At 38.1% G+C, this 27,715-nt stretch overlaps 1 protein-coding gene across 9 annotated transcripts in view; it reads left to right on the top strand.

The window, feature by feature from the left end:
• The window catches only part of GPAM (glycerol-3-phosphate acyltransferase, mitochondrial), a 45,657-nt gene extending 18,868 nt beyond the window's left edge, over nt 1-26,789 (top strand). For 5 of the 9 annotated variants that reach the window (XM_026050568.1, XM_026050571.1, XM_026050574.1 and 2 more), the window contains 20 exons: nt 1,077-1,207; nt 2,711-2,833; nt 5,260-5,333; nt 7,668-7,781; nt 8,601-8,750; nt 9,659-9,755; nt 10,810-10,946; nt 11,647-11,746; nt 12,419-12,631; nt 12,987-13,100; nt 15,130-15,215; nt 15,918-16,033; nt 16,910-16,980; nt 17,795-18,059; nt 18,770-18,912; nt 19,944-20,021; nt 21,676-21,816; nt 22,462-22,651; nt 22,760-22,818; nt 23,925-26,789. In XM_026050568.1, the coding sequence (XP_025906353.1) occupies nt 1,106-1,207; nt 2,711-2,833; nt 5,260-5,333; nt 7,668-7,781; nt 8,601-8,750; nt 9,659-9,755; nt 10,810-10,946; nt 11,647-11,746; nt 12,419-12,631; nt 12,987-13,100; nt 15,130-15,215; nt 15,918-16,033; nt 16,910-16,980; nt 17,795-18,059; nt 18,770-18,912; nt 19,944-20,021; nt 21,676-21,816; nt 22,462-22,651; nt 22,760-22,818; nt 23,925-24,041 (2,490 nt within the window). In that variant the 5' untranslated portion in view covers nt 1,077-1,105 and the 3' untranslated portion in view covers nt 24,042-26,789. Of the gene's footprint in view, nt 1-173; nt 210-330; nt 906-1,076; nt 1,208-2,710; nt 2,834-5,259; nt 5,334-7,667; nt 7,782-8,600; nt 8,751-9,658; nt 9,756-10,809; nt 10,947-11,646; nt 11,747-12,418; nt 12,632-12,986; nt 13,101-15,129; nt 15,216-15,917; nt 16,034-16,909; nt 16,981-17,794; nt 18,060-18,769; nt 18,913-19,943; nt 20,022-21,675; nt 21,817-22,461; nt 22,652-22,759; nt 22,819-23,924 lie in introns of those variants that run through there. The other 4 variants (XM_026050575.1, XM_026050576.1, XM_026050573.1 and 1 more) reach the window with 4 other exon arrangements.
• The last annotated feature ends 926 nt before the right edge of the window (nt 26,790-27,715 follow it).

The raw sequence follows: 27,715 nt of genomic DNA, 5'->3' as shown, positions 1-27,715 counted from the left end.
CTCCGCGCTGCCCTCGGCGCCGGCCCGGCCCGGGGAGGCGGCGGCGGGAAGGTGACCTTGGGCTGCGCGCCCGGCCAGCGGCCGCCGTGTTTGCGCAAGGGTTAAGGATTAATTTGCCCCTGCCCCGATAAAACGGAAGGCGAGACAAGGCGGAGGTGCGGGGGAAACGGCAAAAAAGGGGGTAGCTTGAGCGCTTAGGCAATGCCGAGATAAGTATCTGCGTATGCACGTATGTATGTGTGTGTATATGTCTATTTATAATGTATATATATGTACCTCGTGTGTGTGTATGCTCGAGCTCCAGTGTGCGCTGGGCGCTCGGTGTGAAAATGCTGCAGGGGAGGCTCGCGGCGACGCGTTAGGGGAGGAGTGTGGGTGAAATAAACCACCGAGCTAAAAATTCAGGCCTGGCTTTGGCCGGTTTGAGCTGCGGGACGGGAGCAGCCGCGATCTGAAGGGCTCCCGGCATCGGGCCTGTGTGGTGCAGTTGCACTGCAGCAGCGGATTGCAGAGGCAGTATTGGCCCCTTGCTGGTTTTTTTGTGATTTTTCATGATGGCTTCTCCAAAATGAAGTGTTCTAAGGTGCGGACCTTTGCAGATGTGCTGGGTAGTGCTCATTTCTTTTGGTCTTTTTGTTTGGCTGAGGGAGAGTTACCGTTTTTATTGTATTGACTGTAAAACTTCAATTTTCGAATAATTACGTAAGTTTGGACGTCTTTATTGCTTTTTAATCTGCAAGGTCACTCCAATCAGCAGCATGTTCAAACCCAGCTTGCTTTCGTGCTGTGCATCCTTTCCCGCAAAGAGTTTGGAAACCGGTTTGACTGCAGCGAGCTGATGAGGCGCGTGAAACCTCCCCTGAGATAGGACTGGGAGGGAATATCGAAGGGAAGTTTTACAAGTGGTAGGTGTCCTTGAGAGGGAAATGATGAAAGAGTGAGGTCATGTCATGCAAGAGATTAGTGAACTTTTGGAAGAGGCTGAAAGGTGTATGCTTTTGGCCAAATCGTTTAGACCTTGTATGGTTTGCCCGCAGACAAACATAGACGTATTTATTTGTTTATTTGTCTTGCAGGTTCTGGTCTTCGGTGCAGGCCGTGTGTCATGGATGAAACTTCTTTGTCCCTTGGAACGATAGATGTTTCCTACTTGTCCGCCTCCGCGGAGTGCAGCATCAGTAGGTGTAAGCATTCCAGCGAGGAACTGGTGAGTTTAGGACTGAGAATGCTGCTGACCCTGTTTGTCGTATTTTTCCTTATCTGTTTATTTATACAGCGCAGGCTTGAGTCCTGTAGTGTCCTGATACAGTCATTAATCATTTTATACAGCAGTGAATGCGTCAAGTTCTGTTCTGTGCTAGGTTAAAGTCAATTGGAAATGCTCTTGTCCTGAAGGATGTGGTTGCTTTAAAAGCTCAACTGAAAAGGAGCATGAAGCTGAAGATGGTCACATAACCCTTGTAGATGGAGCTATTTTTGCAGTGCAGGAGGCAGAGGAAGTTTCGCTGCATATAAAGAAGGAGCTATTAAAAGTCTGTGTCCCGTGTTGAGACATGGACTTTGAAGGAGCCAACAGAGAGGACTCGGAAGAGCTGCGGTAGACTGGATTGTGCTGGTTGATTTTGAGGTATAGGTTGGATGCAGAATTAAGACACTGCTCTGGAGAGGAAGTGTTAAACTTCTTGGGGAGGAAGAGTTGGAGACAGGGTCAGAGATGAGAGAAACATCAAATGTTTTGGTTGCTGTGTCTCCTACCAGCCTTAGGCATTTGTGAAAGAAAGTGTAATTAAGGCAAGCAAGCCAAAAAAAAAAAAAAAAAAAGTTGTAAGGAAAGAAGTAGTGAGTTTAGTCAGAGCCTGGAACCAGACATTACGAATGTGGCTAATGGGAAATTGGTATCACTGAAGGGAATGGACCAGGCTTAGCACCTTGGTGTCAGTTTCAGATAGAAGGTTCTTCTGTCTTGAAATAGTTACCAATTCATGCTACTTGGCAAATCTGATACACACGTTTAAATTCTTAGTCATCTTCAGTCCTGTACTTTATGGTTGTTTCAGAGTAGACTGGCTTTCAAACCTGGGATGTGATAATCTGTATGTATGTTTTTAAACTCTTGTGTTGGTTTAAGGTGCTGGTTCAATCCTATTTCTTCCTTAAGTGTGGTATTTTAAATATATTTCAATTTATTTAGTCATCATTTTTTCCCTCTGTGATTTTTTTTTCCCCTATTAAAAACTTGCAATGCAGGATTCAGTAAGTCTGAATCCAGTGGGCTAGATGATGCGCTCTTAGGCAAGCAATAATTCAGTAGGTTTTAGGAGAAGCAATATACATTTGTTTGTGTAATACCTATGGTTAGAAGTATTTTTATTATATCCTAGCAAAAGAATGTGTTCTGTGAATACAGCTGCTTTTAATTTTCAGTTCTTTAAAAAGACAGCTTAACATTTCATCCATTTTCATTAAACTGCTGAAACTGAGCTTACTTAGTCCGTGGAGTCAGTGGATCTATTACTTTTTTTAAAAATATTTTGAGAATTTTTAGATAACTTGTTCTTATAGTATACGGCAGCTCCATTCAATAACTCTGAAATCTCTAATTCAAAGTTTTCTTAGGCTCAATAGGTATTGCGTGTGCTTGTGCATGTATGTTTATGCATGTATGCTTATGTGTTTATGGATATTTACATGGCTGCCTTCTGTTTTGCAGGGAGAATGTAACTCTAGGCCCACTCTCTTTCGATCAGCTACTTTAAAATGGAAGGAGACTCTGCTGAGCAGAAAAAGGCCATTTGTGGGACGATGCTGCTACGTGTGCACTCCCCAGAGCCGGGTAAGAAGATTATGGCCTGGATGATGCTTGATGATTGTGCATAGTTACAGTGTAATGAAGTTTCCAAACTTCAACTTTCAGAATTCAGGTCGCAGTGTTCTTGCTTTGTATAGGAATGAGTTTTTTTCTTTCTCTTTTGTTTATGGTTATATTTTCTTTATCATGAGATGAACGGATGGGACAGATACAGTGATACTTTGCCTCCTGATTTTCAGTGTGGATTGCAGAAAACTCTCAGTTTTTCAGATTTAGTCTGCTCTGCCAGGTTAATAATTGTACTAACACCTTTAGGACACTTAATTTTCTATCTACGGAATAAATGCACTTTTGAAAGTAAGCAGTACGTTCTCCTTCAAACTTGAGGAGATGAGTCATATTCCTAAGGAGACAGCTTGGTTTTCTACACTCAGATGATTCTTGGCTTGTCTGTCCAACCAGGCAACAAGAAGTGCCTGATTATAATAACGGGAATATTTGTCTGCTGGGCACATTGTCAAGTGCTTGTACAAAATGACTTTATAATTTCTTTTTTTTCCCCTGACTTTATTGAACTGCATTGGGCAGGCTTTCCATAAGCTGCAAATGTAAAATACTGATAAATGGCATATCATTGTTTGCAACCAGACCATTATCTAGTTTCTGTATACCAAGGACTTCAAATTCCATTTGGCTGCCCCTTGCACTGAGCTCTCTAATTGGCTGGCCTAAAATGATAATTTTTTGGTCCTTTAACCTAGGAACAGTTATTAGTTTGTTTTATTCCTATTCCAGAATACAAAACTACAGCAATGGCACACACATATGGGATAGAAAGCCAAGTGTACTGTCAAGACTGTACATGATATGGGCAACAAGGCAATAGGATAAACTGAGACTACTTCTAACAGAAACTTAAGAGGTCTGACTTGTACCGGAAATTTGCTATATTAGTAGTTAGGCTGGTTCTCTCAAGTTGGAAATTCAGTGAAAGCTCACTAAGACAGAAGGGAGAAAAAGAAGAAAGCAGGTAGTTTTCTGCTTAATATTAGTTTTCTGACAGTTAACTGAGCTAAACTTACCCAACGAGGGTCTGACGTGAGCTAGAGGCAGCTCACCGTGAGGTGTAGAGGCTTTGTATTCAACCGAAAAGAGTGGGATGTGGTGGTGGCAGCTGGGCTTCTCCTGTGCTTTGTCCCACAGAACTGCATCCTCCCCGTGGCACAAGCTCAGGGAAGAGTTAAATATGGAAAAGCTAAAGCGTGGCATTACACCTGAGGGATGAACTGCCTATTTAAAGCCAAGGTTAGAGCACTGGAGTGGACTCAACGGCTCTGTGCTGCTTTCTCAGCTTTGCTGTTTTTTTGGGAGACAAGAAGTCATTTCATTTCTCTTTGCCTGAATGTTCTGCCAGCTTTGAAATTAACTGGTTATATAGTGCAGGTCTAAGAAATTTGCCTTACCTCTAGTTCTCTGTTCATATCCTGAAGCAGCAGTTTTTGATCGTATGTGCTACACAGATAGGCTTTAATGTAGCAAGGGGGAAGAGCGTTGGCTACTGTGTGTTTGCGACCTGATTTGCAAATGATGCAGGACATATTTGTTTTTGAATTTGTGGTAAATTGTCTGTGCTAAATAAAAACAAATGGGAATCTTTTCTGATGGTAAAATCAACAATGTGACTGTCTTGTAGATGCCCGGGTAACCCTCATGTCTTTAGCTTGACCTGTGCAATAGTTCAGCCTCACTGTCATCTGCGTTTGCTTTCCTTGATGTGCACAGTGACAAGGGTTTTAGCTGTAATTGCCTATTGGCATGGTACCACTTTTATAATTAAGTATTATTTGGACAGAAAGAGACTAACCTCTTGGTCAGTGTTCTTGCTTGGAATATAGAAGATTAAAGTTCAGATCTGCTTGCCAAGGAATATTTGTTTATCCAAAGTGAAATGCTTCCAACCTCATCCTGGAGCAGCTAACGGTCTGGCCTTTGCCTGGGATGTGAAAGATTGAATTGGGTTTGTTGTTCACAGAGTGGGAATGTGCAGATGATTTGTCAAGTAATTGTGGATACCCTGACACTTGAGTTTTCAACTGTTCTAGAGTACCTGAGTCTGGCTTAATAAATTTGTGTCTCATATATGGCCTCTGTATTGTGAAAAGTCCTAGCTTATATTAATTTCAAATATAATGGTAGAATAAAATCTACTATTTTGAAGGATGCAACTAAATTAGAGGGTCCATTCCTGCATGCAGGAAAGTCTGGAGAATGCATTAACAGTGTTGGAACAGGGAACAGTGACTTTCTAAATTTTATCATGTTTCAGAACAGTTTATACACGCTTAAGGGAAGTATGTAACTTGTTCATAATTATGTTGTTACGAATGCAGAGACATGACTGTTCTTGCACCAGGAAAGCCTGCCAATCTCTTTTTCCTTGATTTTTACAGGATAATTTCTTCAATGCTAGTATTCCTTCTTTGGGCCTACGTAATGTCATATATATCAATGAAACACATACGAGGTAATGTAGCAATTTTTTCTTTCTTTTTGCCTATAAGTTTCCACGTGTTCTGATCTCATGGCAGGGAAATCTCCTGGATAGTCCAGATTGAGTGGATGTGTTTCTGTCCTGTAATGCAGGAACAGATGCTGGCTTAAGAAAGGGAATATACCTATAAGCTCTGGCCGGGTATAGTTGGAACTTGAACAAAGTTCCTTGGGTTTATAAGCAAGGAGTATATGGGTCAAAGCGATTTCACAAAAAACAGAACAGCCTTTCCCTTGTAGTGCCAGTGACAGCATCCATCCTGTTATAAGGCTGTTTTTTCCCTTTTCTTAAGAATGACTTCAGGCTGCATTGTTATTTTTCTGAGCAAGTATGAGTCTCAAGTTTTGGCTTTGATTGTTTTCTCTAATAAGAATTAAATCCACCTCCTGACCTCCGTGGCCAGATGGTGCTTATGTCACAAAAATGATAATGCATTTTCACACTATTTGAAATCTATTTGGGATGAAGACACTGGAAGCACAAACATTCCATGTTTTCTTCCCTGAAAAGCTACTAGTGCTTGCTCAGGTTTTTAGGGCAATCATTGGCATAGGAAGGCTCTGCAGGGTTTGCTGTGGAGTGGGAGCAAACAAAGGGAGGCCCAGGCTGCAGGAGCAGCGCAGGGGCTGAGCCTAAGAAAGGCAGCTTTGTGCTGCACTGGATACAGAGGACGCTCGTGCCCAGGCTGCTCTGTCTTCAATTCTAATTATTTCTTTTTTTAAAGAATTGGGCTAGTAGTTTAGGATACAGAAAAGTAACTGAAGTACTGATTAAATTAAACTTTTTTTTTATTGTGAGTTCTAAAAATCTAGTCCTTTCAATGCTCAAGGTTTCTTAAATTAGAAATGCAAGGGCACCAAGATATGGGTTAATGAAATAAAATGCCTTTAAATGCTTATAATTATAAGCAGAAAATTGAGAGTATTAATGAAATTCTGGAGTCTGGTGGGGTTACAGAGTGACTGTTTCTTGGCCTCTGAAGACAAGGGGGATTTTCTTCAACAGCTATTGGAGTGCAGGAGATCTATTGAGTGATAACCACAGCTATTCCGAGGTGTGAATATTCCCCTTTGGTGATCAGCTGCATCTGATCTAAATAATGACTGCTCTATAGCCTGTGTTTTGTCATTTCTGGAGGATTAGAAAACATAGATTTTTTTCAAATTATTCTACATTACGTCCAAGCTGTAAAACGAACATAGAAACCTTCATGATCTAACAGATGCTTTTATCAATTGAATGCTATTGTGCTGATATATTCATAGTTACTTAAATATTTTTTAGAAAAAAAAACACATAAAGTACTAAAACTCGTTTTGGAAGGGGAAATGGAAAAGTAATTAAGCAACCACCTTCCCTGACAGTATGGTAGCAAAATTCTTTGGTCTTAGAGAGCCAGTCTGATTATTTGTATGACTGTTACGTGCCTAAGTATATTGATTATGCATGTGTGCTTAATTATAATGGAAGTAGCCTATGCATTTAGATTGAGTGACATTTTATGATAAAAGAGTCTTGTAATCTTTTCTAGGTTTTTTTTTTTCTTAACACTTGTGTAAAGGTACTAAAATATGGCCAGGAGGTTCAAAAGTTGCCGCGAGCAATTCAGGTGACAACAAAAGTATTTTAAAGTGTAGTAGTAGCTTTGGGACTCCCGCCGGGGCATCATCCTACATGGCTCTCACCTTCATAAAACCTCCTCTCCTAGAGATGGAGGGTGAGGGGAAAGAAAAGGGAGGGGAAAAAAAAGAAAAAGATACTCTTAATTTTGCCCAGTATCATCAGTTTTGATTTATGAGCGTATTGCTTCTAATTGCGCAGTTCTGGAGCCCTCGCTCTAGGTCATGGTGTGACTCTGATCTGTGTTCTGGCCTTGAGAGTGAGATAGGAAACTGTGAGAAGAGGGGGAAAAATGATGACTGGAAAACTGGATTTCAGCCCTTCCTCTGTTTATGTGCATTTTATTTTGAACAGTTATTCTTAACATCACATCCATATGTTGTGTGGATGTTTTTGCATGTGATTTATATGGTTGCTTGTTCAGGAAAGAAAAACTGTAACTTTTGCGTAGAAAGAAAAGGAGAAAGGAAGGGAGAGTTCAGAGTATAGAGAAAAGGGTTAGTTAATTAAAAGGGAAGAGCCTGTAGCTGAACAGGCTGGGCAAATTGTCTTAAATATAGAGAGAGGAAATTCAGAAAGCTTTAGGCACTTTTCTGAAAAACTTCTCAATTGTACTTTTTTTTTCTTTTTTTTTCAATGGCTCATTTTGAGGGTCACACTTTAAAAATCATCATCATATTTTTGTAGGTACAGAGGGTGGCTTGCAAGACGGCTTTGCTATGTCCTTTTTGTGCAGGAGAGGGATGTCCATAAGGGTATGTTTGCCAAGAATCTGACAGAAAATGTGCTGAATAACAGCCGGTAAGATACTTCAAAATAAACTGTTGTTTACTTATGACTGATATATATATATATAAAATATGATTTAAGAATTTGGAAACATTACATTTTGAAAACCAGACCGTTGTGTAGTATTAGGAAGTACAGAATCTTCAGGACAGCCCTTTAGCACTGTAGCTTGCAATTTCTGTTCAAGTAATTAAATGAGGGCAGAGTTGTAATTCTTAATCTCCAAATAAATGATGTATAATGGGTGGACAGCTGGCAGCACAGAGAAAAATCAATTGCCATGTGGAGACTCTTCAAATCTTTATCTAATTTATGTGAATCATTGTCAAAATAGGGAAGTAGCAGTTTGGAGAATCTTTGTTCACGATACACCAAGAGTGTGAGGCTAAACTGAAATAAAACAACAGAATTTCAGTGTCAGATACCACATATTAAATGACTTGCTGAGCCCCAGTCAAGTATTAATTTATTTGTTCTGCTTGGTCACAAAGAAATTCAACCACATGGTTGCTCCTTGAGTCCAGTTTTGTCAGAGGCCAGTTACTGTCTGCATTAAGCATTCCTGTCTCTTCTGGATTTTCTGTGCATATGGATATTCTATATGGTCAGCTCTGAGAATGTTTATCCATGTCTCTAATTAGACTTAGAAGTTTGCTGGATTAAATTTAATGCCCTTGGATTACACAATATTTCAGTGTGTTTGTTTGCTTATGCCTGCAAGTTGTTCCTGTAGTAATATATACCCTTTCACAGCAGGAATTGGTGTATTTAGCTGTGTGTTTAGCTGCTATGTTGCATAACTGTCTCATAAGTTTTACTTTTTAATCCTAGAGTACAGAAGGCCATTTTAGATGAAGCTTCTGAACCAAGTGCTCCGGGTAATTTTGTTCAGACAGATCCCAAAGCTGTCAACAAAGTGAAGAAAAAAGCTAGGAAAATTCTCCAGGAAATGGTAGCGAATGTGTCACCTGCTTTAATCAGGTAATAAAAATTGCTTGTAGGTGTTGTCATTGGGTAGAAGGACAGCCAAGCTCTCTTTATATTGACCATAAGGAGAGCATCTTCTTAGTCATAAGCACTCCCTTTTTAATAATACTAGTTATGATAGTTATTGTTACTTTACAGATATAGGAGAAAGGTGTGTTGTTTTGTTTTGTTTTTTTTTTCCAAGAAATAAATCCAAAGATAAGAACAAGTAAAACTTTTTAACTTAAAACTTTGTCCAGTAAGCTGCATGAGACACTGTTGGCCTGGTATTTCTATACCTGTTGTTTCAGGCTGATCCTAGTAAGCAAAATGCCACATCTTAGACTGTGAAAGGTCTTTTTTTCTGGTAGCCCACTGAATATTGCAATCTGTTATAAATATATTGAGGAAAACCTCGTATTGGAAGTAGGTTTCTACTTCGGTGTCTACCTTAGACACAAAGTCACCTGTAATGGTTATCGGTGTCTGTCATGTGCTTAGTCCCCTCCACTGATTTTTTAGTGCTGCAAGCCCTGCCTCTTTCTGTGACTGTGTTAAATTTTCACACAAGACCAGATACTCACCATCACCTAACAAGTTTGTTTTATCTGCTAGCTGAGTTAGTGTAACAGATCATACAGTCTTTGTTAACTTGCCTCATTTGTTAGAAAGACTTTGCAGTTTGAACAACCATCCAGAGACTGGCTCTAAAAAGTTTTGTGTCATAACTGCAGGAGGCCATTAGCCAAAACATGGTCACTAATCATGGTTTAGTGGATCGGCAGGAACTTGTTGCACAATGTAATTTTACATTAATTTGATTATAGAATAATTAGATTCTATACTTTTAGGGTTAGTGATATAAAAAGAGTGTAAAAGAAGGCATCAATTAATTAAATTCTTTTATGTTTTTCTTCCTTCAGGTTGACTGGCTGGGTGTTGCTAAAATTGTTTAACAGCTTTTTCTGGAACATTCAGATCCATAGAGGTCAAATAGAAATGGTCAAAGCAGCAACAGAGGTAAGCAGGTCGTGGTACTCTAGTAAGGCAGATTTCTGATGTGCTTTCTATTCATGTTTGTAGCATTTACTTTCTTCTGAACAGTTCTGCTACATCTGCATGAAGACCAGATTGTGGACATACCTGTCTCCTCTCTGTGAAATACCATTCTTAGTTAAATAGCATGCTCTTTTAGTTGTGTAACCTAAAATAACTAAGTAAACTTCCAGTTTTGTCTTTGTTTTGGGATCAAATTTTAACCAGAAGGTTGAATGATTATCTCGCCTAACCTGTATCCCATGTTACTTTTTTCTCTGTGCTGAGGTAGCCAGTAAGAGGTTAGTAGATCCATTTAGGATTTTCAGAATCACTCTTACCTCAATTTGGAATTAAAATATCTTTTAAGAAATAAACTTGTTTGATTACTTTTTAGCAGTCTGCTAAATTATTGAGAGTGATTAAAATAGCTCCTAATTCTACCATTTTGTTTACCCTCAAAGGAATTTACCCAGAAAAGCTTACCTAAACACGGCTTTAATCTTTTGTGCAGGGTTCACCTGAGAGATACATTAGATAAGGATGCCAATAGCAAACAAATAATTGCATTAATACTGTGTATCTACAGCACTGATTAACAAGAAACATTGCTGACAGCAGATATGCTCGGTACTAGATAAATATGTATAAAATACAAGAAATGGTTCTTAATATTTTCAGTTGCAATACTTTGGAACCCTACTGTTCGTAAGTCCTTACTGATTTCTGAAATAGAAATAGCAACTCATGGTTTTACTACGTTCTCATAAACTGTTTGATGATTGTCTTAGTGGTGCGAGTTGGAAGAAACTGAGCATCAGTCATTGCTGGTCAGTGACGAGTCAGTGAAAATTTAAAAGTACAGTTGACTAAAATGTTCTCATTGTCACAGATGAATGGAAACTAAAAGTAAATAAATTAAAATATCATCACTTCTGATAATATATTAGCAATCTCTATATTAGAGAAAAAGAATATTATTCCACAATTCTTATTAACTTTCTTTGTTCCTTTTTTTTCCCTTCTCTTCCCCTCATAGATGAATTTGCCTCTTATCTTCTTGCCTGTTCACAAATCTCACATTGACTATCTACTCCTCACATTCATTCTTTTCTGCCATAACATCAAAGCACCCTACATTGCTGCAGGGAACAATCTCAACATCCCCATCTTCAGGTAATGATAGTTAATTATTATTAGTTAATATAACCACTTGAAAAAACTAACCAAATAAAAAAACTGAGAGGCATCATCAGGTATATTGTAATAGCTGTGCAGTAAACAATGGTGTGGCCCAAGTATAAAATAACCAGAATATTATAGAGTCATTCTGTACAATTCATTTGGTTCCTCTAACATAATTACAGGGGGAGAATAACAAACACTTTTTGAGAAATTCTGTCCTAACCTAAACAGTGTAAGGAATGACACTTTGTTGTTTTAGGAGACTGAAAGAAATTGGGTAGATGACTAAGGAAAGTTGAGTATGTGGGGGAAAAAATGTTGTGAATGGACAATTTTTCTCCTTTATGAAGGGCTAGCTTTTTAAAATAATGTTTCTGATGGCTGAGGAATGTGAGGAAAGTCTTATAGCTCATGCTTTGCCAGTAAAATCAAAATTTAGCAATCTGTGAAGAGCTGCTGGATACTGTGGCAGACAACATGGGAAAAAAAGGGGAATATCTTGACAGAAAAAACTATTAAGATGAGTAATTGTGTGGATCACACCATGTATGAACAGCATAATACATTGTCATTTGAGGGAATTTTAGTAATTCCAAATTTCAGTAATTTGGCAGTTTTGTAATGGCTGTGTAGTTTTTCCTACAAAATAAAATTTCCTACAAATTAATGCTTATAATTCTTGTTTATGTAGCACACTGATCCGCAAGCTGGGAGGATTTTTCATTCGTCGCAAGTTAGATCAGAGTCCCGATGGTCGAAAGGACTTCCTGTACAGAGCCCTGCTCTATGTGGTGGGTATTGCTTGTCTGTCTGTCCCTAGGCAGCATTGCAGTTGGCTGGCGAGCAAGACACTGAGTTCCATCCAGCTGGGCATCTTTGTTTGTTGATTTGATTTTTTCCTGGGGATCATGCTGCAAAAGCAGGGTACATTTTTGTGTTGCATTTCGAATATATGAAATAAATGAGAATGTAATAATTTAATTGCCAGCACCCTTGAGGATGAGATTTTCACCTTGGGTAATCCTTATTAAAGTAGAATTAACAGTCTGTGAATTAATACTGACTTTAAGTCTTGTTCTTTGTGCAGGGGTATATCTATACGGGCTATGTAAACTTAATGGAAATCTCCCTCTTTATGATGTGTTGATGTGATCCTTTGTCCCTGTCACTGCATCAGCTCTGTTTGCAACGTGGAAGACAGGATGTGCTGGGGAACCAAAAGAGGAGAGATATGCAGATCAGCTATATCAGCTGTTGTTAGAGATGCTCTTTCGTGAATAAATGGCATTATACTGCTTCTATATTCATGCAAATTAAATTACAGGTTGTTCAGATTTTGTGGAAAGCATTGATTATTGGTTTTTTATGTTTTGCAATGATTCCTGTCAATTCCATTTCAAATGTGAATTTGTCAGTATAATTGGATACACTTTTTTTCCTTCTTTCAATCTCTTTATATTCAGCATGTAGAAGAATTGTTGAGACAGCAGCAGTTTTTAGAAATATTCTTGGAAGGCACCCGGTCTCGAAGCGGAAAGACATCCAGTGCTAGAGCAGGACTTCTGTCTGTGGTTGTGGATGCCCTCTTTTCAAATGCTACTCCCGATGTCCTAATTATTCCTGTGGGAATCTCCTATGATCGCATAATTGAAGGTCACTATAGCAGTGAGCAGCTGGTAAGAATAATGGAACAACTTGTTTTGCCCAAGGGATGTTCTGCTTGTGTGCAGGAGAACATTAATTTATGTGCTGGTAGTCCTCTGTCGCACATATTTTGTGTTAGTGTTGGAGTGTTCAGAGCTGTGAATCACAGAGCCTCTCAGGGGCAGTGACTAGGTGTGGGGAATATGTTCCTAAGTACATTCAAAGTGTTATGTATGGGAGCAAATGCTTCTCTGCGTTTATTTGAAGCTATAAGGTGTGTCAGACTTTATTGTCAGTCTTCTGTTGTTTGCATTTTAATTAAAAACAAAGGCTTTGCATTGCAAATTGAAAAAGAAACAAACAAAAATAACCATAAATGTTTTCCAGGGGAAGCCTAAAAAGAATGAGAGCCTTTGGAGCATAGCGAGAGGAGTCTTCAGAATGCTGCGAAAGAATTATGGGTGCGTCAGGGTAGATTTTGCACAACCGTTTTCCTTAAAAGTAAGTTTGTTTTCATTTATTTATTTATTTTAAGATTCTTTTGAAAGTTTGATGCTCTGAAGTTCCTATAGTGAGACACATTTATTTTGAAATTCTCATTGCATGTTATCATTGTGTGTTATTTGTGCTACTGGTGTTATGTGCAGAAGTCTATTTCAGTAGAAAAAGGAATACAGCTTCCCCATTTTGCTGAAGATAGCAATCTTGGGACATTTTTGTGATAAACTGAAATAATCTTAACGTTGGTAATGAGGTTTACTTTTTTTTTCTTTTTTTTTTTGAAATAATCTAAGTATTTTTGAGTAGTATTTGGTGTCTTTTCTTAACAAACCATCTTTAAAATGATCCATGTAGTAATTCTCTTACGTTGTAGAGTTGAAGGAAGAGATATTCTGTTCTTCAGTTTGAGTAATTGGTTGGTACCAGGGCAGGCAAAGGGCGTTTTATTTAACTAAGCAAATTAGTGCTAAGTAAATTGGTAACGAAAAAACTGTCGTGGCTCATACATTATCTCTATATAAAATCTCTCTCTATGTATACTTTCAGTGTCATCAATTATTATCATGCTACTGTTACCTGTATTAATTCATGGAATAATGTTCTGTAGATTCTTGGGGAAGGGCGCAGTAACGGCCAGCTCCCTTCCCTATTAAATTTCCTCTGATCTCTTTGCAGAATCTGCCAGCATTATCCCTAATTTATCTGCACGTCACTAATCTGTGTTCTGCTACTGTATTGACATTAATAAGATTAACTACTGTAACACCCATCTACGAGAACATTATTCAAATTAATTAGGCATTCTTGTTCTTTCTGCCCTGCTTCTCTCAGAAGAGCAGTAGGTTGGAAAGCTTTGGAGAGTTCAGTTACCACAGCATAAAATTATTGTGACTGTCTGTGCTGCATTATAATTAGTGTAGTTTGGAAAGGTGCTAATTCCCTTCCAAATAAGAAGGCTTGGGCCACTTCCAGGCTATTCTTGGTGCAGAGTTAGCAATTCGTCTCGGATCAGTATAAGGAAAAGAAGGTTATCTGGCCTCTTAATCTAGTGAAATGCTAATTGCCCCATGCCTTCTTAGCAACCTCTCTCACGTCTCCCTTGCATGCATATCCTTTCTTGTACTCCAGAAAGGTGTAAGCATGAGATTAATAGTAATTGTTTGAGTATGCTTTGATAAAGAATTGCAGAAGTACAGCTATAACTTTTAAATTTATATTTCTGCCATTTGATTTTTTTTCTGTCCGTCTAAAGTACATGAGCTTTTGGGGTTAATTTGGAGCATTAGCAGTTCTGTGAATGCAGAAATAGAGAGAGTTGGCTGTGAAAGTCTTTTAAGCAGCTTTCCGGGGAGGGAAATGTATTCCTGATCAGCAGGCTAAGTGGCTCTATGGTTTCCTACAGCAGTCTTTATAGGAACTGGGAGAACATAGTGTCCTGAAAACAGAATAATGCAAATGGTAACCTATAAGGAAAGACATTTGCTTGTGAGAAAGAGCTCCAAGCATGTGGTACACTGCCTGCATCCCGGGTGCTTTAAATTAAAGCACTGAGGAGTGTCTTAGAGCCAGAGTTTCTGTGGCATTTATTTATGGAGGTGCTGTCTGTCCTGGGGTTTATGAGGACAGCAGCAACAAGCAGTTGTTATAATTTTATGTTGACCAGAATGGATCCTAGGCTTGGCTCTCATTCATGTTAATGAAAGCAGTTCCCATTAATTTTAATCATGGAGAATCCAGTCTCAAGAGAGTTGTTGCCAGCTGGGTACTGACAGGGATAATGTTTTGTTTTGTTGCAGTGTTTTTTCTGAAGTACACGTTCAATGTAGTGGGAAATGCCAGGGAATAAACTGCTGCAAATATTTAATTTCTGTGACCTTATTTCACCTTTTGTATTCTGCACTATTTTTAATTACAGTTGTGTTTTTGAATGGTTTCCTCTTTTTCTTCTTTTTTTATCTTTAGAACAATAGCAGCTGAATGCAAAAATCAAGTGAAAAAGTACAAAAATAACAAGTCTTTCTCTTAACAGGAGTATGTAAACAGCCAAAGCCAAAAGCCTGTGCCTGCTCCCCTTTCCTTGGAACAAGCTTTGTTGCCAGCTATTCTTCCATCAAGGTAGAGCATATGCAGGACCAGGGAGAGGGAGGACAGGCTGGGTGGGGATTTTTCTTCTTGAGATGACCAGTGCTTAGAAATGCAAAACTGTGCTTTAGGACTGGGGCTACATTTGTTCTACAGATCTACAGGTTAGTTGAGCGGTGTGCTTGACTTACACAAGCTTGTGTGGTCCTTGCAGAAGCAGTATCAAGCTTTAGAAAAGCTGTAGCTACCTACAGAAAACTTTCTACTATAAAACTTTCTACAGGCTTTGTAAACAACCTGAAAACACCCTCGTGGCAGAATTGCATATTGAGCTTTTCTTTGTCCATATACATTGAAGAGAAGAGTTCTGTGGGATGCAAATGCTGTGTTGACAAAGTCATGAATAACCAGAGAAAAACCATTCCATATTACGTTTTTTGGGTTTTTTTTCCCCCCCCTTGAGGAGTCTTATCTTGGATTGTTGTGCAGTGTGTAGAAGACATCTGGGAAGTTATGTAGATGCTCAAGTATTTGTGAACCTTGTTACATGTAACACACAATTTTTTTGTCCTTATTTTTTTGTCCTTAACTAGAATGTGTAGCATTTTTAGCGCTATATAATTCAGCAAATGTGTGTAAAATACATCAGGATTATTCTAATTTTTATTAGATAGATTATTCTAATTTTTATGAAAAATAAAAATATCATACCGCAAATTTTTATTCTGTGTTCAGACCGAGTGATACTGTGGATGGAGGTGCAGAGGCTCCACTGCCTAACACCAGGGATATAACCTGTGAGCCCTACAGGAGAGAGCTGATAGCCAACCTGGCTGAGCATATTCTGTTCAGTAAGTGTCACAGTGTCATTATCAGCTACTTTCCTTTCTGCTGCGTGATAATGTCATACTTATCAATTCCCCCTATTCAGCTGAATACTTCTTGACTTCAGAGCTCCTTTACCTTTCTCCTTCCCTTCTCTTTAATATGTAATAAACTGTTTTTCTGATTAATGGCCAGATATTTAGTTTGTTTTGGTAACTTTCTATTCCTTCACTGAAATGCCAGCTTGTTGAACGCTGAAATATTTGAGCTGATTGTCACCCTGATGCACTGATTTCACATAAGTCCGTGTAAGGAATTCCTTACATGTCTTACAGGCATTATTTTGCATATTAAACACATAAATTCATGCAGCTGCATTGAAAACTGTTGCCTGATTTTGTAGGTTATGTGTGATTACTGTTATTTTTTAAATCGATAGGTCTGTGATTTGTGATTTGAGAGATGTGTATGAAATTGCGCTTAGTAGTTGATTCTAGAAGACACTTTTATTCAGACTTCTTCAGTGAAGTTTGTTTAATATTTTACATGCCTACAGTGCTCTAGAATTCTACCTGGTCATTACTATGCCAGGTCAATATGATTGTTCCTTGCAAGATGGAACTGAAACAGTCAGGGCTGGGTAAGCTGCCAGAGGCTCCTCAATGCAGTAGCATCAGAGTGCAGTTGAAATTCTCAAGTTTGTACCCTTTATTATTGTTATTATACAGACTTAATGCACTTTATATCTCATTCAGAACGCATAGCCCCTATGCAAGTTTGTATCCACACAAGCTTGTATAAAACTTTTTTTTAATAATGGTTACAGCTTTAGTTTTAATGGTGTTCTGAACTTGTCAGATATATAACACGTTCCAGGATAACTTTGTTTTGTTTACCTCTAGCTGCTAATAAGTCCTGTGCTGTGATGTCTACCCACATAGTTGCCTGTTTGTTGCTCTACAGACATAGACAGGTAAGGCTGCTTACAGGCCAAGCAGCACTTTGTATGGACTTCATTATATAAAGTATTTACTTTGCTATTACGTGGTACTTGAAGATGCATATTTACTGATGAAATAATAGTAATGAGGTTTTGTTTTCTTTAGTTAAAAATACATTTTTAGGACCCCATTACATTATGATTCCTTTTGGATCCTAGATATTTAAACTTATATGCTGTTGGATGTAATATTATAGTTGGATACTATAATATCACTCCATGGTGATACTAACATTTATTTGAATTTCAGTGTACTGAGTGCATTTTGTGGCCTTTATAGAGTTGAGGACATTCACAGCCATTCCTGTCAGTCCATTCTTCCAGTTCTGTAAAATGACTGTAGGAAAGATGAATTTTACTATGTGGTCTAGCTCCTCCTCATGTCTCCAACTAATTGAACAAACATTTGACTGCTCATTCTTATCTCCACATTCTTGGATAATCGGTAATAATAGTTTATAGTGGAGTTAATGCAAATATGAGATCTCTGGTGTATTCTCCTAAACCACCATTCAGGTGTCTGCAGGTTGTGAAATAAATGAGGAGACAAACAAAGACCTGCGTGGTTTTAAACTATAATCTCATGTAATTCAAATCTCATGGGCTCTTTCAGTTACACAATAACAAGTTTTTCTAATAGGTTTTGCTTTGGATTATTAAAAAAAAAAGAGGGGGAGGGTTTTGATGCGTTTCTTAAATGCATGCATGTGTGACTTGATAGGGAGCAGCAGAGAGAATTTTTGTGCAAAAAAATATTTTATCCTGCTGTTCTGTTTTCCATTTCTAGGGAACTGATCTCTCCAGGTTGGTAGAAGATTTCTTCTCCATGAAGGAGGAGGTCTTGGCCCGCGACTTTGATTTGGGATTTTCAGGGAACTCGGATGATGTTGTCATGCACGCCGTGCACTTGTTGGGAAACTGTGTAAATATCACGAACACTAGCCGGAACAATGAGTTCTTCATCACTCCCAGCACAGGGATACCTGCTGTCTTTGAACTCAACTTCTACAGCAATGGAGTACTTCATGTATTCATTAAAGAGGCCATTATTGGTATGTGTTGGGTTTACCAAGGAGAAACCAGTTTGTGACATGTTTATATCAGTACATTGAGTCAAAAGCATCTGCACAGAAAAACAATTTACATAGAATTTACTGATATAAATGTCAGAAGTCCCCTGCCCCTTCATGGCAGTGTTTACCTTTACAAAGATAACTTAAAATAAGATTTTTTTGCTGTGGGATGTCTCCACTTCCTCCTCCTAATATCTTTTACCTTTCATGCGAGTATGGGTTTTAAGTTTTATTAATCACAGCCATAGGCAAGGTGCCACATGACCATAGTTTTCAATCCACATGGCAGAATCTGTGCTTTGATCAACAGTCTGTTAATGAGATCTTTTGATGTGGCATCAGTTGAACCCAAATGAAATAGTAATGACTTCTGTCCTTAATGTTACTACTGATGTTGGACCTTTGTAATACCTGTTAGTGATCAGATAAGGATCTCAATTTGGAGTTATCATTTCCTGTAACTCCTGCGCTCTATGGCATAATCTGTATTATTAATCCTGTCTTCTAGATTTCTACATTCCTATAATTCATTTTGTTTGGCAGGTTTTACGTAGGCCAGATCTTTTATTGCATGTGCAATGGCTGACTGCTTTTGAAAGCCTAGATAAAATAAAATATAAAAGCTTAAGTTTCCTTTCCTAGAAGGCTCCTCATAAAACAGACTTTGCTTATGTTTGCTTCTGCTCTAGCCTGCAGTCTTCATGCAGTTCAGAGTAAAAGGTACAGAAATGGAACCAACGGCGCTTCTCCCAGCTTGATCAGTCAAGAACACTTGGTCCGCAAAGCTGCTAGTTTGTGTTACTTGCTTTCTAATGAATTTACTGTGTCTTTGGTAAGTGAAATTAATGCATGAATTGTCCACATTTCAAGCTTTATTCTATTCGTAACTGCTTTTGTTACTTTAAAGTGCATTGATACTTCCTTTAATTGCCTTTGTTCTGATACGTTCACTGTAAATATAATTTGATGATAAAGGACTAGCAGGACATTGAATATAATTTGAAAAAGGAAACGGTGGTGTTCTCATTTGCTTCAAGAAATGTTTGAACATTTCAGTGAGTGTAGTTGCATTATAACAGTTCATCTGAACGATCTCTGGCTTAAGATTTCGATGTGAATTACCTTGGCACCCTCATGTTGTTTCCTTAGCAAGGTACAGGAAAAACACTTCTAACCTGGCTTAGGTGATTGTAGGTGCCTGCTGCTCATGCAAGTAATGGATGGAAAGTTTGGGGTGAGCCTGTGGCATTTCTGCTGTGCTGGCAATAGGCTTTTCCTGAGGAGAGAAGGTTGATGCCTGACAGGTTCCCACAACTTGAGGTTGGATTCCTTAACATCTTCCACCAACATATTTCACCTCACTTATGCCATTAGAAAACACAACTACATCTGCCCTTCCCGAAGGCTGTTTAATGATTTTTGTTGTTGTTTTTACATCTAAACATATACAAGTCTTTAAGTCTTTAAGCAAACTCCCTACATAGTTGATTGAAATCAGGCTGGTAGCTAAGGCTCCAGATTCTAAAGATACTCTCAGTTTACATAATGGCTCAGTAGCCCATGTGCCACACCTAATACTTAGTAGCAACATTGCACATGTCCTGACTTTGCTTTTTTGTTTTATTACAAAACCCTGAGAACTGATGATATCTCAGTTTTAAAGACACTCTGCATGCTTAAAGTTATAAGTGCTTGCTTAAAAGGACTTGTGTGTGCGTGTGTGTGTGTATAGAGATATATAGGTGTGTGTATATATATATATAGATAAATAATATATATATATAAACATTCCTACTGGATAAGAAACCAGAGATCTTACAAATTTGGGTACAAATTTGGTACATTTCTTTCTATTTTGTGTAGCCTTGCCAGGTGATATATCAAGTCTGCCATGAATCAGTGGAAAGACTAATACAATATGGGATTCTTCTGGTGGCCGAGGTAAGGTGATAAAAATACAGAACTTGTTTTTTGTTTGTTTTTTTATACTTCACTCACAAGTAGATCATGCTTATGACTTACTTTAAATATGTGTTATCACTTAAAGCTTGTAACATCTTAACATATCCAGGACAGATACTAGTGTTTGTGTATTTCTTTCTTTTATAAACCCGATAAGAGTATAAACGTAAAAAAGAGTATAAAAAGAGTCAGAGTATAAACATAGTGTCATGCTAAGAGGATTGTGTGTGTAATTGCACTACACCATTAAATTTACTAAACAAGACATGTTTTTATACTGTTTCATAAAATGAGGAACAATTTTAATACTGAAATTCTTTCAAACTGTCCTGTAGATACCTGGATGTTTATCTTAAGTATTGACATGCTGTCATGATTTAGAGTGTGATGATTAAAAAAAAGAAAAAAGTTAAAAATCCCAAGGATTTAGGTAAAAAAAAAAAAAAAAAACCTCCTTTGCTCTTTGTAGCTGGTCCTTTGCTCTTTGTAGCTGGGGATATAGGCACCTTACAGGCTTCATATAGAAACTAGTCTGCTTTGTCCAGTGCACACCACTAATGAAAACCTTGAATGCTTAAGAAAGGACAGTACCCCAACAGTAAATTTCTGAAACTCAAAAAAACACTTTTTTTGCATTCTTATGTCTTGTAAAACATATTCAAATTTTTTATAATCAGCATATAAAATACTATCAGCAGTGATTGTTTCATGACTTTGGACAGTCTGGAAGTGTTTGTGGGCTTTTTACAATCTGTTCCCTAAGCAAGGGATGTGTTGCAAGGGATCCTCTTTAAGTATGCTGAAATATGACATAACCCCCTGATAAATTTTCTGTTCAAGTCAAATGGATTGCTCCATGATTGTGTTTTAGTGTTTCTTATGGGTCTGGTGCCTGCTCCTAAAACTGAGAAATAATCCTGACATAATGTTTTCTTTAGTCAGGATTTCTTTAACTTACGTTCTGAGTTTTTCTGCATTCCAAGTAAAAACTTGATTATACGGTAAGTTTGAAAGGATGTTAGGCTTCATTTGCTAGAGGCCTTTGACATGTATATTATAAAAGTAATTACCCTGTATTTATTGTTTTTCTTTTTCTTGCTGACTTCATATTTCTAAATGGAATAATCATGTGGGGTCTTTTCTTACCCGCTGAGCATCTCCAGTAGATGACTTTATTCTGTCCTTGTAGAGGACAGCTGCTTGGGACTGTTGTTTTTCAGATATATTTCTTAGTGTACCAAATACAGTGCTTACTGATAGGGATTTCTGTGCTGTGTAATCCTGTCAATCTTTAGCATAGCCAGGAAACACTGTCTGTACCAGGAAACTTATCTGTTCTTTGATACTCTAGTTTTAGATATCTTCATTTGATGCAGCTGGAGCTTATTTCTGAGTTGTCGTGAATTCCACATAAATTGTACAGTCAATGATTTGTACAGTCAAGCATTTTCTTCCTTGTTCTAAACTTTAGCTTAGAGTCACACATTTTCTTGTCCCAAGCCAGTATAATGCATTCAGCTTAAATGAGGCTAAAAGTAGACAGTGATCAAATGAGATGATACCATAAAATAAAACTCTTTGTACTAATGATTTGGGTTTTTTCTCTTTTGTCATGCTGTCTTTCAAATTTAAGCAGGATGATCAGGAGGATGTTAGCCCCAGTCTTACAGAGCAGCAGTGGGACAAAAAACTCCCAGAACCTATGTCTTGGAGAAGTGATGAGGAAGATGAAGATAGTGATTTTGGAGAGGAGCAGAGAGATTGCTACTTGAAGGTAATGTTATCCTAAGGTAGATAATATTGAAGCCTGTTATGAAAGATAAAAAAAACCTTCTTCACTAGTCCACTAAAATATCTTCCTCTCCCATGGGGAAAAAAATATGAAGAAACAACATATAAGCTTCTAAGGAGGTGGAAGGGCTAAATCTTTTATTTTATACTAACACCACATGTTCTTAAAAGGGACACATATTGCTGGTCTTTATTTTCAGACTCAGTTTTCCTTCTTAGTTTGCTCATGTTGATTTTAAGCATACTACTAGTTTTCAGGTGGGACTGATGCAAAGACTTTTAAGGATATCATATTAACACTAGGAAAGTATGTCAATCTCTATGACTGAACAGCAACACATGTCTTGACTGAAGAAGAGTGTAACATCTTTAGTTTTACCTTAGTAAAGTAGTTATTAAGCTATTAATACCCTCGTAGAAAGAAAAAAAATTAGCGTGGATGTGTGATCTGTGGTGTTTTTTCATCGTAGTGAACTACCTTTTTGCTGTGTTTTTATAATGTCTTGTGTCCCTGTAATCCCTAAGCACTAAGAATTATTTTGTCTGTTGTTTTGCCTTGTACTGTGTTGCAGGTCACTTCTCCCTTCCCCTCTTCTCTGTCATTTACCGTCTTGTTGCCCTTCTTTAGGTGAGTCAGTCTCGGGAGCACCAGCAGTACATCACTTTCCTGCAGAGGTTATTGGGACCTTTACTGGAGGCCTATAGCTCCGCTGTCATCTTCGTACACAATTTTAGTGGTCCTGTTTCTGAGTCTGAATACGTTCAGAAGTTGCACAGGCACTTAATAAGCAGGACGGAGAAGAACGTTGCTGTGTACGGTACGTCAAACTGCTTGTGTCTGGAAGTGTTTGATTCCTTCTGTCCCTCCTAGCATCATGGTAGCCCCAATTCAATTGCACTTTCTTTATCTCTTCTTTTCTTTGCAGCTGAGAGTGCTACCTACAGTCACGTGAAAAATGCGGTGAAAGTCTTTAAGGAAATTGGAGTAAGTATTCTGTTCTCAAAATCAGAGACTGTTAAGTTTCATTTTAAGAATGGGCACAATTTTACCCAGTGCAACATCAGCTTAAAGTCTGTGAATAGACCTGTGCAAATGTCTTGTGGACTTTGAGCATTTTGCTTTCTTCGAAGCTCAGATGAACATGCAGTGCAGAACAAGGCCTTCCTTATGCTTGGGGAAATCTGTTTGGAGTGACTAGGTATCCAGGCATGTTCATTCACAGCAGCTGAAGTTTCTGTGCTCAACTGCGTGTACTGATCATTCTTCTTGGGGCTCTGACAGTGTCAGAAAGCTGCCACGTGTTTTGTTCTTGGAGCTGTGCACAACTATACCTAAATGTAAAGGTCTACTTAAAACTCCAAGATATATTAGTCACTGAATTTTGGCATAGCAGTGCTTGATGTTATAGAAGTCATTCTGATACACCTCCAGTGCCCAGCATGAGGATAAAGGTGTACTTTAAAATAATGTTTGGAATTTTTCACCTACATTTTGCATTTTAAGTTGCATATCAAGATTTTGCAAAAGAAGATTTTTTATCAGAATGACATGGTTTCCTGAATACCAAACAGGATTTAGCATTACAGTTTGAAAAGCCTCAGCTTTAGGCAAGGAGGTATTGCTAGATAAGGGATATGAAGTGTTTGCCCTCGCTTTCTGGTTATCTCAAATAGGCTAAAAAAGCAAGGGGAGCTCTGAAGAAAGCATTTATCAAATCCATCAGCTTAATTCTAGTCTACACTGCTGTAGAACCAGACAGCATTTGCTTTTGTATCTGCTCAGAGGATAATGTTTAAAGTCTTGTTTTTAATGTACTTGAACTTTCAATTACGATTTTTTAATGTGTGTTTTGTCCTCTGCTGTTAGAAGGTGTATGTTTATCGTACACTGCTTATTTCTTAGCTTCTCTCCTTTCGTGCAACTTAAATATTTTGAATAGTGAGTGGATTCTGTTTGTCATCTAAGCCTTCAAGGAAAGAAAAAAATGTGTAAATGAGGGCAAATTTAGTACAGATCATAAGCTGTTCATCACAAGGGAAGAGGAGATTCCTTGAGCTTGGTGATAATCATGTTTTCACCCTGTCCTCTAGGTTTTCAATCAGACAAAACAAAGGAGAGACACTATTTTGGAACTAAGCACTACGTTCCTACCTCAACGCAACAGGCAAAAACTACTGGAATTCATCATGAGCTTCATGGTATTATAGACCACGTATAGCACCTTTGACCAGGGACATGAAGACGGGTTTGAGACTCTGTCAAAGCCTGGGGCATTTGCTAGTCCTTCACAGTGTAAGGTGCCACTGTTTGGGTAAGGCCTTTTCTGACTTGAACCACTGGAAGACAAGTGCCTTCTTACACACACATTTGTGGGTTTCTTACAATCCCAATCCTGTTGTAATGCAGTGACACTCAGATGACACTTTGCATATGAATGATCACACATGTTGCAAAAAAAAGAATTAGACAATTAGAGGTTTAAAATGAAGAGTGACATTTTATCCGTGATATGTTTTAAGTGAATACACTTTTAAGACTGTAATGGATGCACAAATACAGGTATTTGTGCTCTGTAGCTAAATCCAACACCTTGAGCTCATGGCATAAACAACTTTCATTCCAATCCAGTTTTATTGTTTTAAATAAATGCTTTATAAATTTTTGTTTAGACCGGATATGTACTTTTGGATAAAGCCATAGCTTTTCATAAATGTTAACATAAATGCCAAAATCCTAACGAGAGTAACAACTACCAACATCTGAGGATACCGGCCATGTAGCAGGTGATTGTGAGAACTGATGTAAGCAGACACACCTTGCACTATTAGAGCTGTGTAGTGCAGTGGTAAATTGCACTAATCACTGCTTTCATGAAGAATGTGATAGTAGCAGTTTTGTTTTTATTATGGCATCTGTCCTTCAGCCAGATGAAAGTCAGGAGATGGTTGCTTAAATGTGAATACCTTGTAAAATCTTAGATTATTATTTAATTGAAGAAAAATGTTAAGTCTTTTAATTAATAGGGTGTCAGATATTTTGGTTTTTCTTTTTTTTTTTTTTTTTAGCAGAGTAAAGTCTTGATTTGGTGAAATAATTACATGTTTGGCCCTAAAAATTTCAGCAATAACTTTTGCAACTCTTTGGAAAGGAGTGTTCATATTGTATTTTTGTTGCTGAGCAAATCTAAAGTGGCATGAAATAGTAGACTCTAGCAATATAAAAAGTCATAAACAATCTACTCTTTCTGATCTGAGTGTATGAAGAGAAAAAACAAAATGTTGAATGATCCTGTCCTACGAAACAGGACTCCAGTCTTGCAATTGAATCCATTTGCATGAAGAACTTGCACTGTGTGGAGCTCAGTAGCCTTCACTTTGTCTCCATGTGAGTGACGATTAGGTTGCAAGCTGTAGACTCTGTTTCAGCACAGCTGGTCTACTTGAAGCAATAATTTGGTGGTACCTAAAAGTAGTTTGCTTGTGAAATGTGTTCTCCTCATTTAGATTGCCTTCTATATGAGGGAAACTAAACATTTCAATTACTCTAATGTTTCAGCTGATTCTTAATGTCCTATCCTTGCAAGCAGAAAAATCCCCCCAAATTCCTCACAGATCCGTGTAAATCTCTGTTGCTTAACTTAAATATGGAAAAGCTTACTTGAATCCCAGCATTTGCACTGTTACGCCAGCACAAAACCGATGCCCACAGTTTGAGTTTGTGGCCAAGGAGCTTGCATTTGCACTGCACATTTGTTAACAAATATTTCTGTAAAGTTTTTTTATTAAATGCTGTTAACATTTTTAACTGGCAGTGTATAGTTTGTTAGCATTATACACTAAAGCACTGTGAGATGCGTGTGTTCTGTCACTAAACAAGGTGCTCTACAACACTTAAGACTTTCTGAACCAAAGCTACATTAATACAGTTAGAAAATTGTCATATAACTGTTTTTCATCCTTTTGCTGTCTCAGCAGGATAGTGACTACACTGCACATAATTTGTTTTTATCAAGTCTACCAGCTATTTACAAAGCAGTTTCATCTCATTCAGTCTAATGTGCACTTTTTGTTAACCTGATGAATGCTCCACACAACAGTTGTTGCTGATGGCTTCCATTTAATGTCAAAAAAAAAAAAAAAAAAAAGACCAGGTGCTTGTTAACAATGAGATCTCAGAGTTTACTGCTCTTCAATAAATTTGAAATGTACTAACAGTGAAGATTGTATATAAACAGACTTTTAAAAGCGAAGCAATATGAAGCAATTGAAACTTGAGACATTTTTATAAAGAATGTTCTGCTAACTGACATATTAGCTATCATAAACTCTAGGAATAGTGTGGTTACCAAGAGTGTTCTGGCTAGATATTACAACTAAAGATAATCTACAGATTACCTTAACGGATCTGGTTAATATAAATCAATAAGTAGTTAGGGTAATATGCACGTAAACAAGCATTAATGTAATCCCTGTAGTAGGCAGAGGGTACAATTCTCATTTTTAATGGAAAAATTGCATGTGAAAAATCATGTACTAGGAATGACCTATTGCCCTGAAAGCCTTTGCTTTCTGCAGCGAGTGTGTATGTATACATAGGTATGCAAGCATGTATATTATGACACACATGACGGCTCTGCTTTTTCCTGAAAATAAAGCACAGTATAAAAACTATCACACTATCAGTCAAAAATTAAAACCAACACTTTTGCACTGTGTTTACACCTTCAGTGTCTTCTGATTTCTATTAACCTCTCATGTTTCCTTGCTGATACTACACCAGGTTGAAATAACTTTGTTATCAGTAAAGAAGAAATTCCTGGCTCTGAATTACCACAAATGTGTTTTAAGACTCTCCTTACGAAGACTCACGCAAGTCTTGTAATTCTTACAAGCACGTTACTCAGGTGTGCAAGTCTTTTTGTGGCCAGGGTCTTTCAGGATAGGATGAATATGAGATTTACTCTTTCCCTATGCATCCTATAGATGCTGTATTCTGGTGTGATTGAAGGGTAGACTCTCATGTCCTGTGCTGCTGCAACCACCCACTCCTCCACGAAGCAGCAACTTGTCTACACATTTGCTTCCCACTCCAGTGACATATGTGGCATACCTGCCTTCCCCTTGACACTATAGAGTTTTGTTCTCATATCTTTGTTTCGGAAGCGTACACGGTTGAACTTAACTGTCTGTTCCACAAAGGAGTATCAGAATTGCCATTGAAAAGAAGGCTGAACTGGAAAGTGTTGTACGATGCTATTGCTGTTGTGTTTCTGTGCTTGTGAGCCCGAAACTGCTTCCTTGAGAGTGTTAACACATTTCGCCCGTTACGTGTTACGATGCCTCTACTGTAGAAGCACAGAAGTGTACTGGAATTATTTTAATAAATTAAACTGTTTGCTAATATGACATCTGATAAGTTCTAGTTTTTTTGTGTGGGTTTTTTTTTAATGACCTGCTAATGCTCCTTCTGTATCTTTGTCCATTTTTAGATAGTTTCTGAAACTGAACCATGGAAAACTCCATTTATAGTATAGAAAGCGAGCTTGAGACTGAGAAGAATCTCAGTTTGTCCAGTGAATGCTGGTGACTGAGAGCATCCTGTCTACCTTCTATGTGGTTTCGTAGGCGGAGGCAGGGTGTCATGCGGAGAGCTGAGACTGACAGACACAAGCAGGTAGGAGACACTAGGACAAGATAAAAGTGAAGGGAGCGACTGAGCTCTACTCTTTTCTCTCATTTAAGTGCTGAGAAAAATGGTATGAGCTTTATTGCTAGAGATATGTCTTGGCTGAAGCTGAAGTGAGGAACAATCCCTTAGAGGGAGAGACTAAGTGACTCTTCATACAGAATTAGCCAAAGCCCTCTAATGTGTTAAGACATTC

This window comes from Nothoprocta perdicaria, unplaced genomic scaffold (assembly GCF_003342845.1).
Source record: "Nothoprocta perdicaria isolate Ctin4 unplaced genomic scaffold, notPer1 scaffold_7, whole genome shotgun sequence".
NCBI classification, from domain to species: domain Eukaryota; kingdom Metazoa; phylum Chordata; class Aves; order Tinamiformes; family Tinamidae; genus Nothoprocta; species Nothoprocta perdicaria.
Note: the sequence above shows the minus strand (reverse complement) of the source record. Positions and strands in the feature narration are given on the sequence as shown.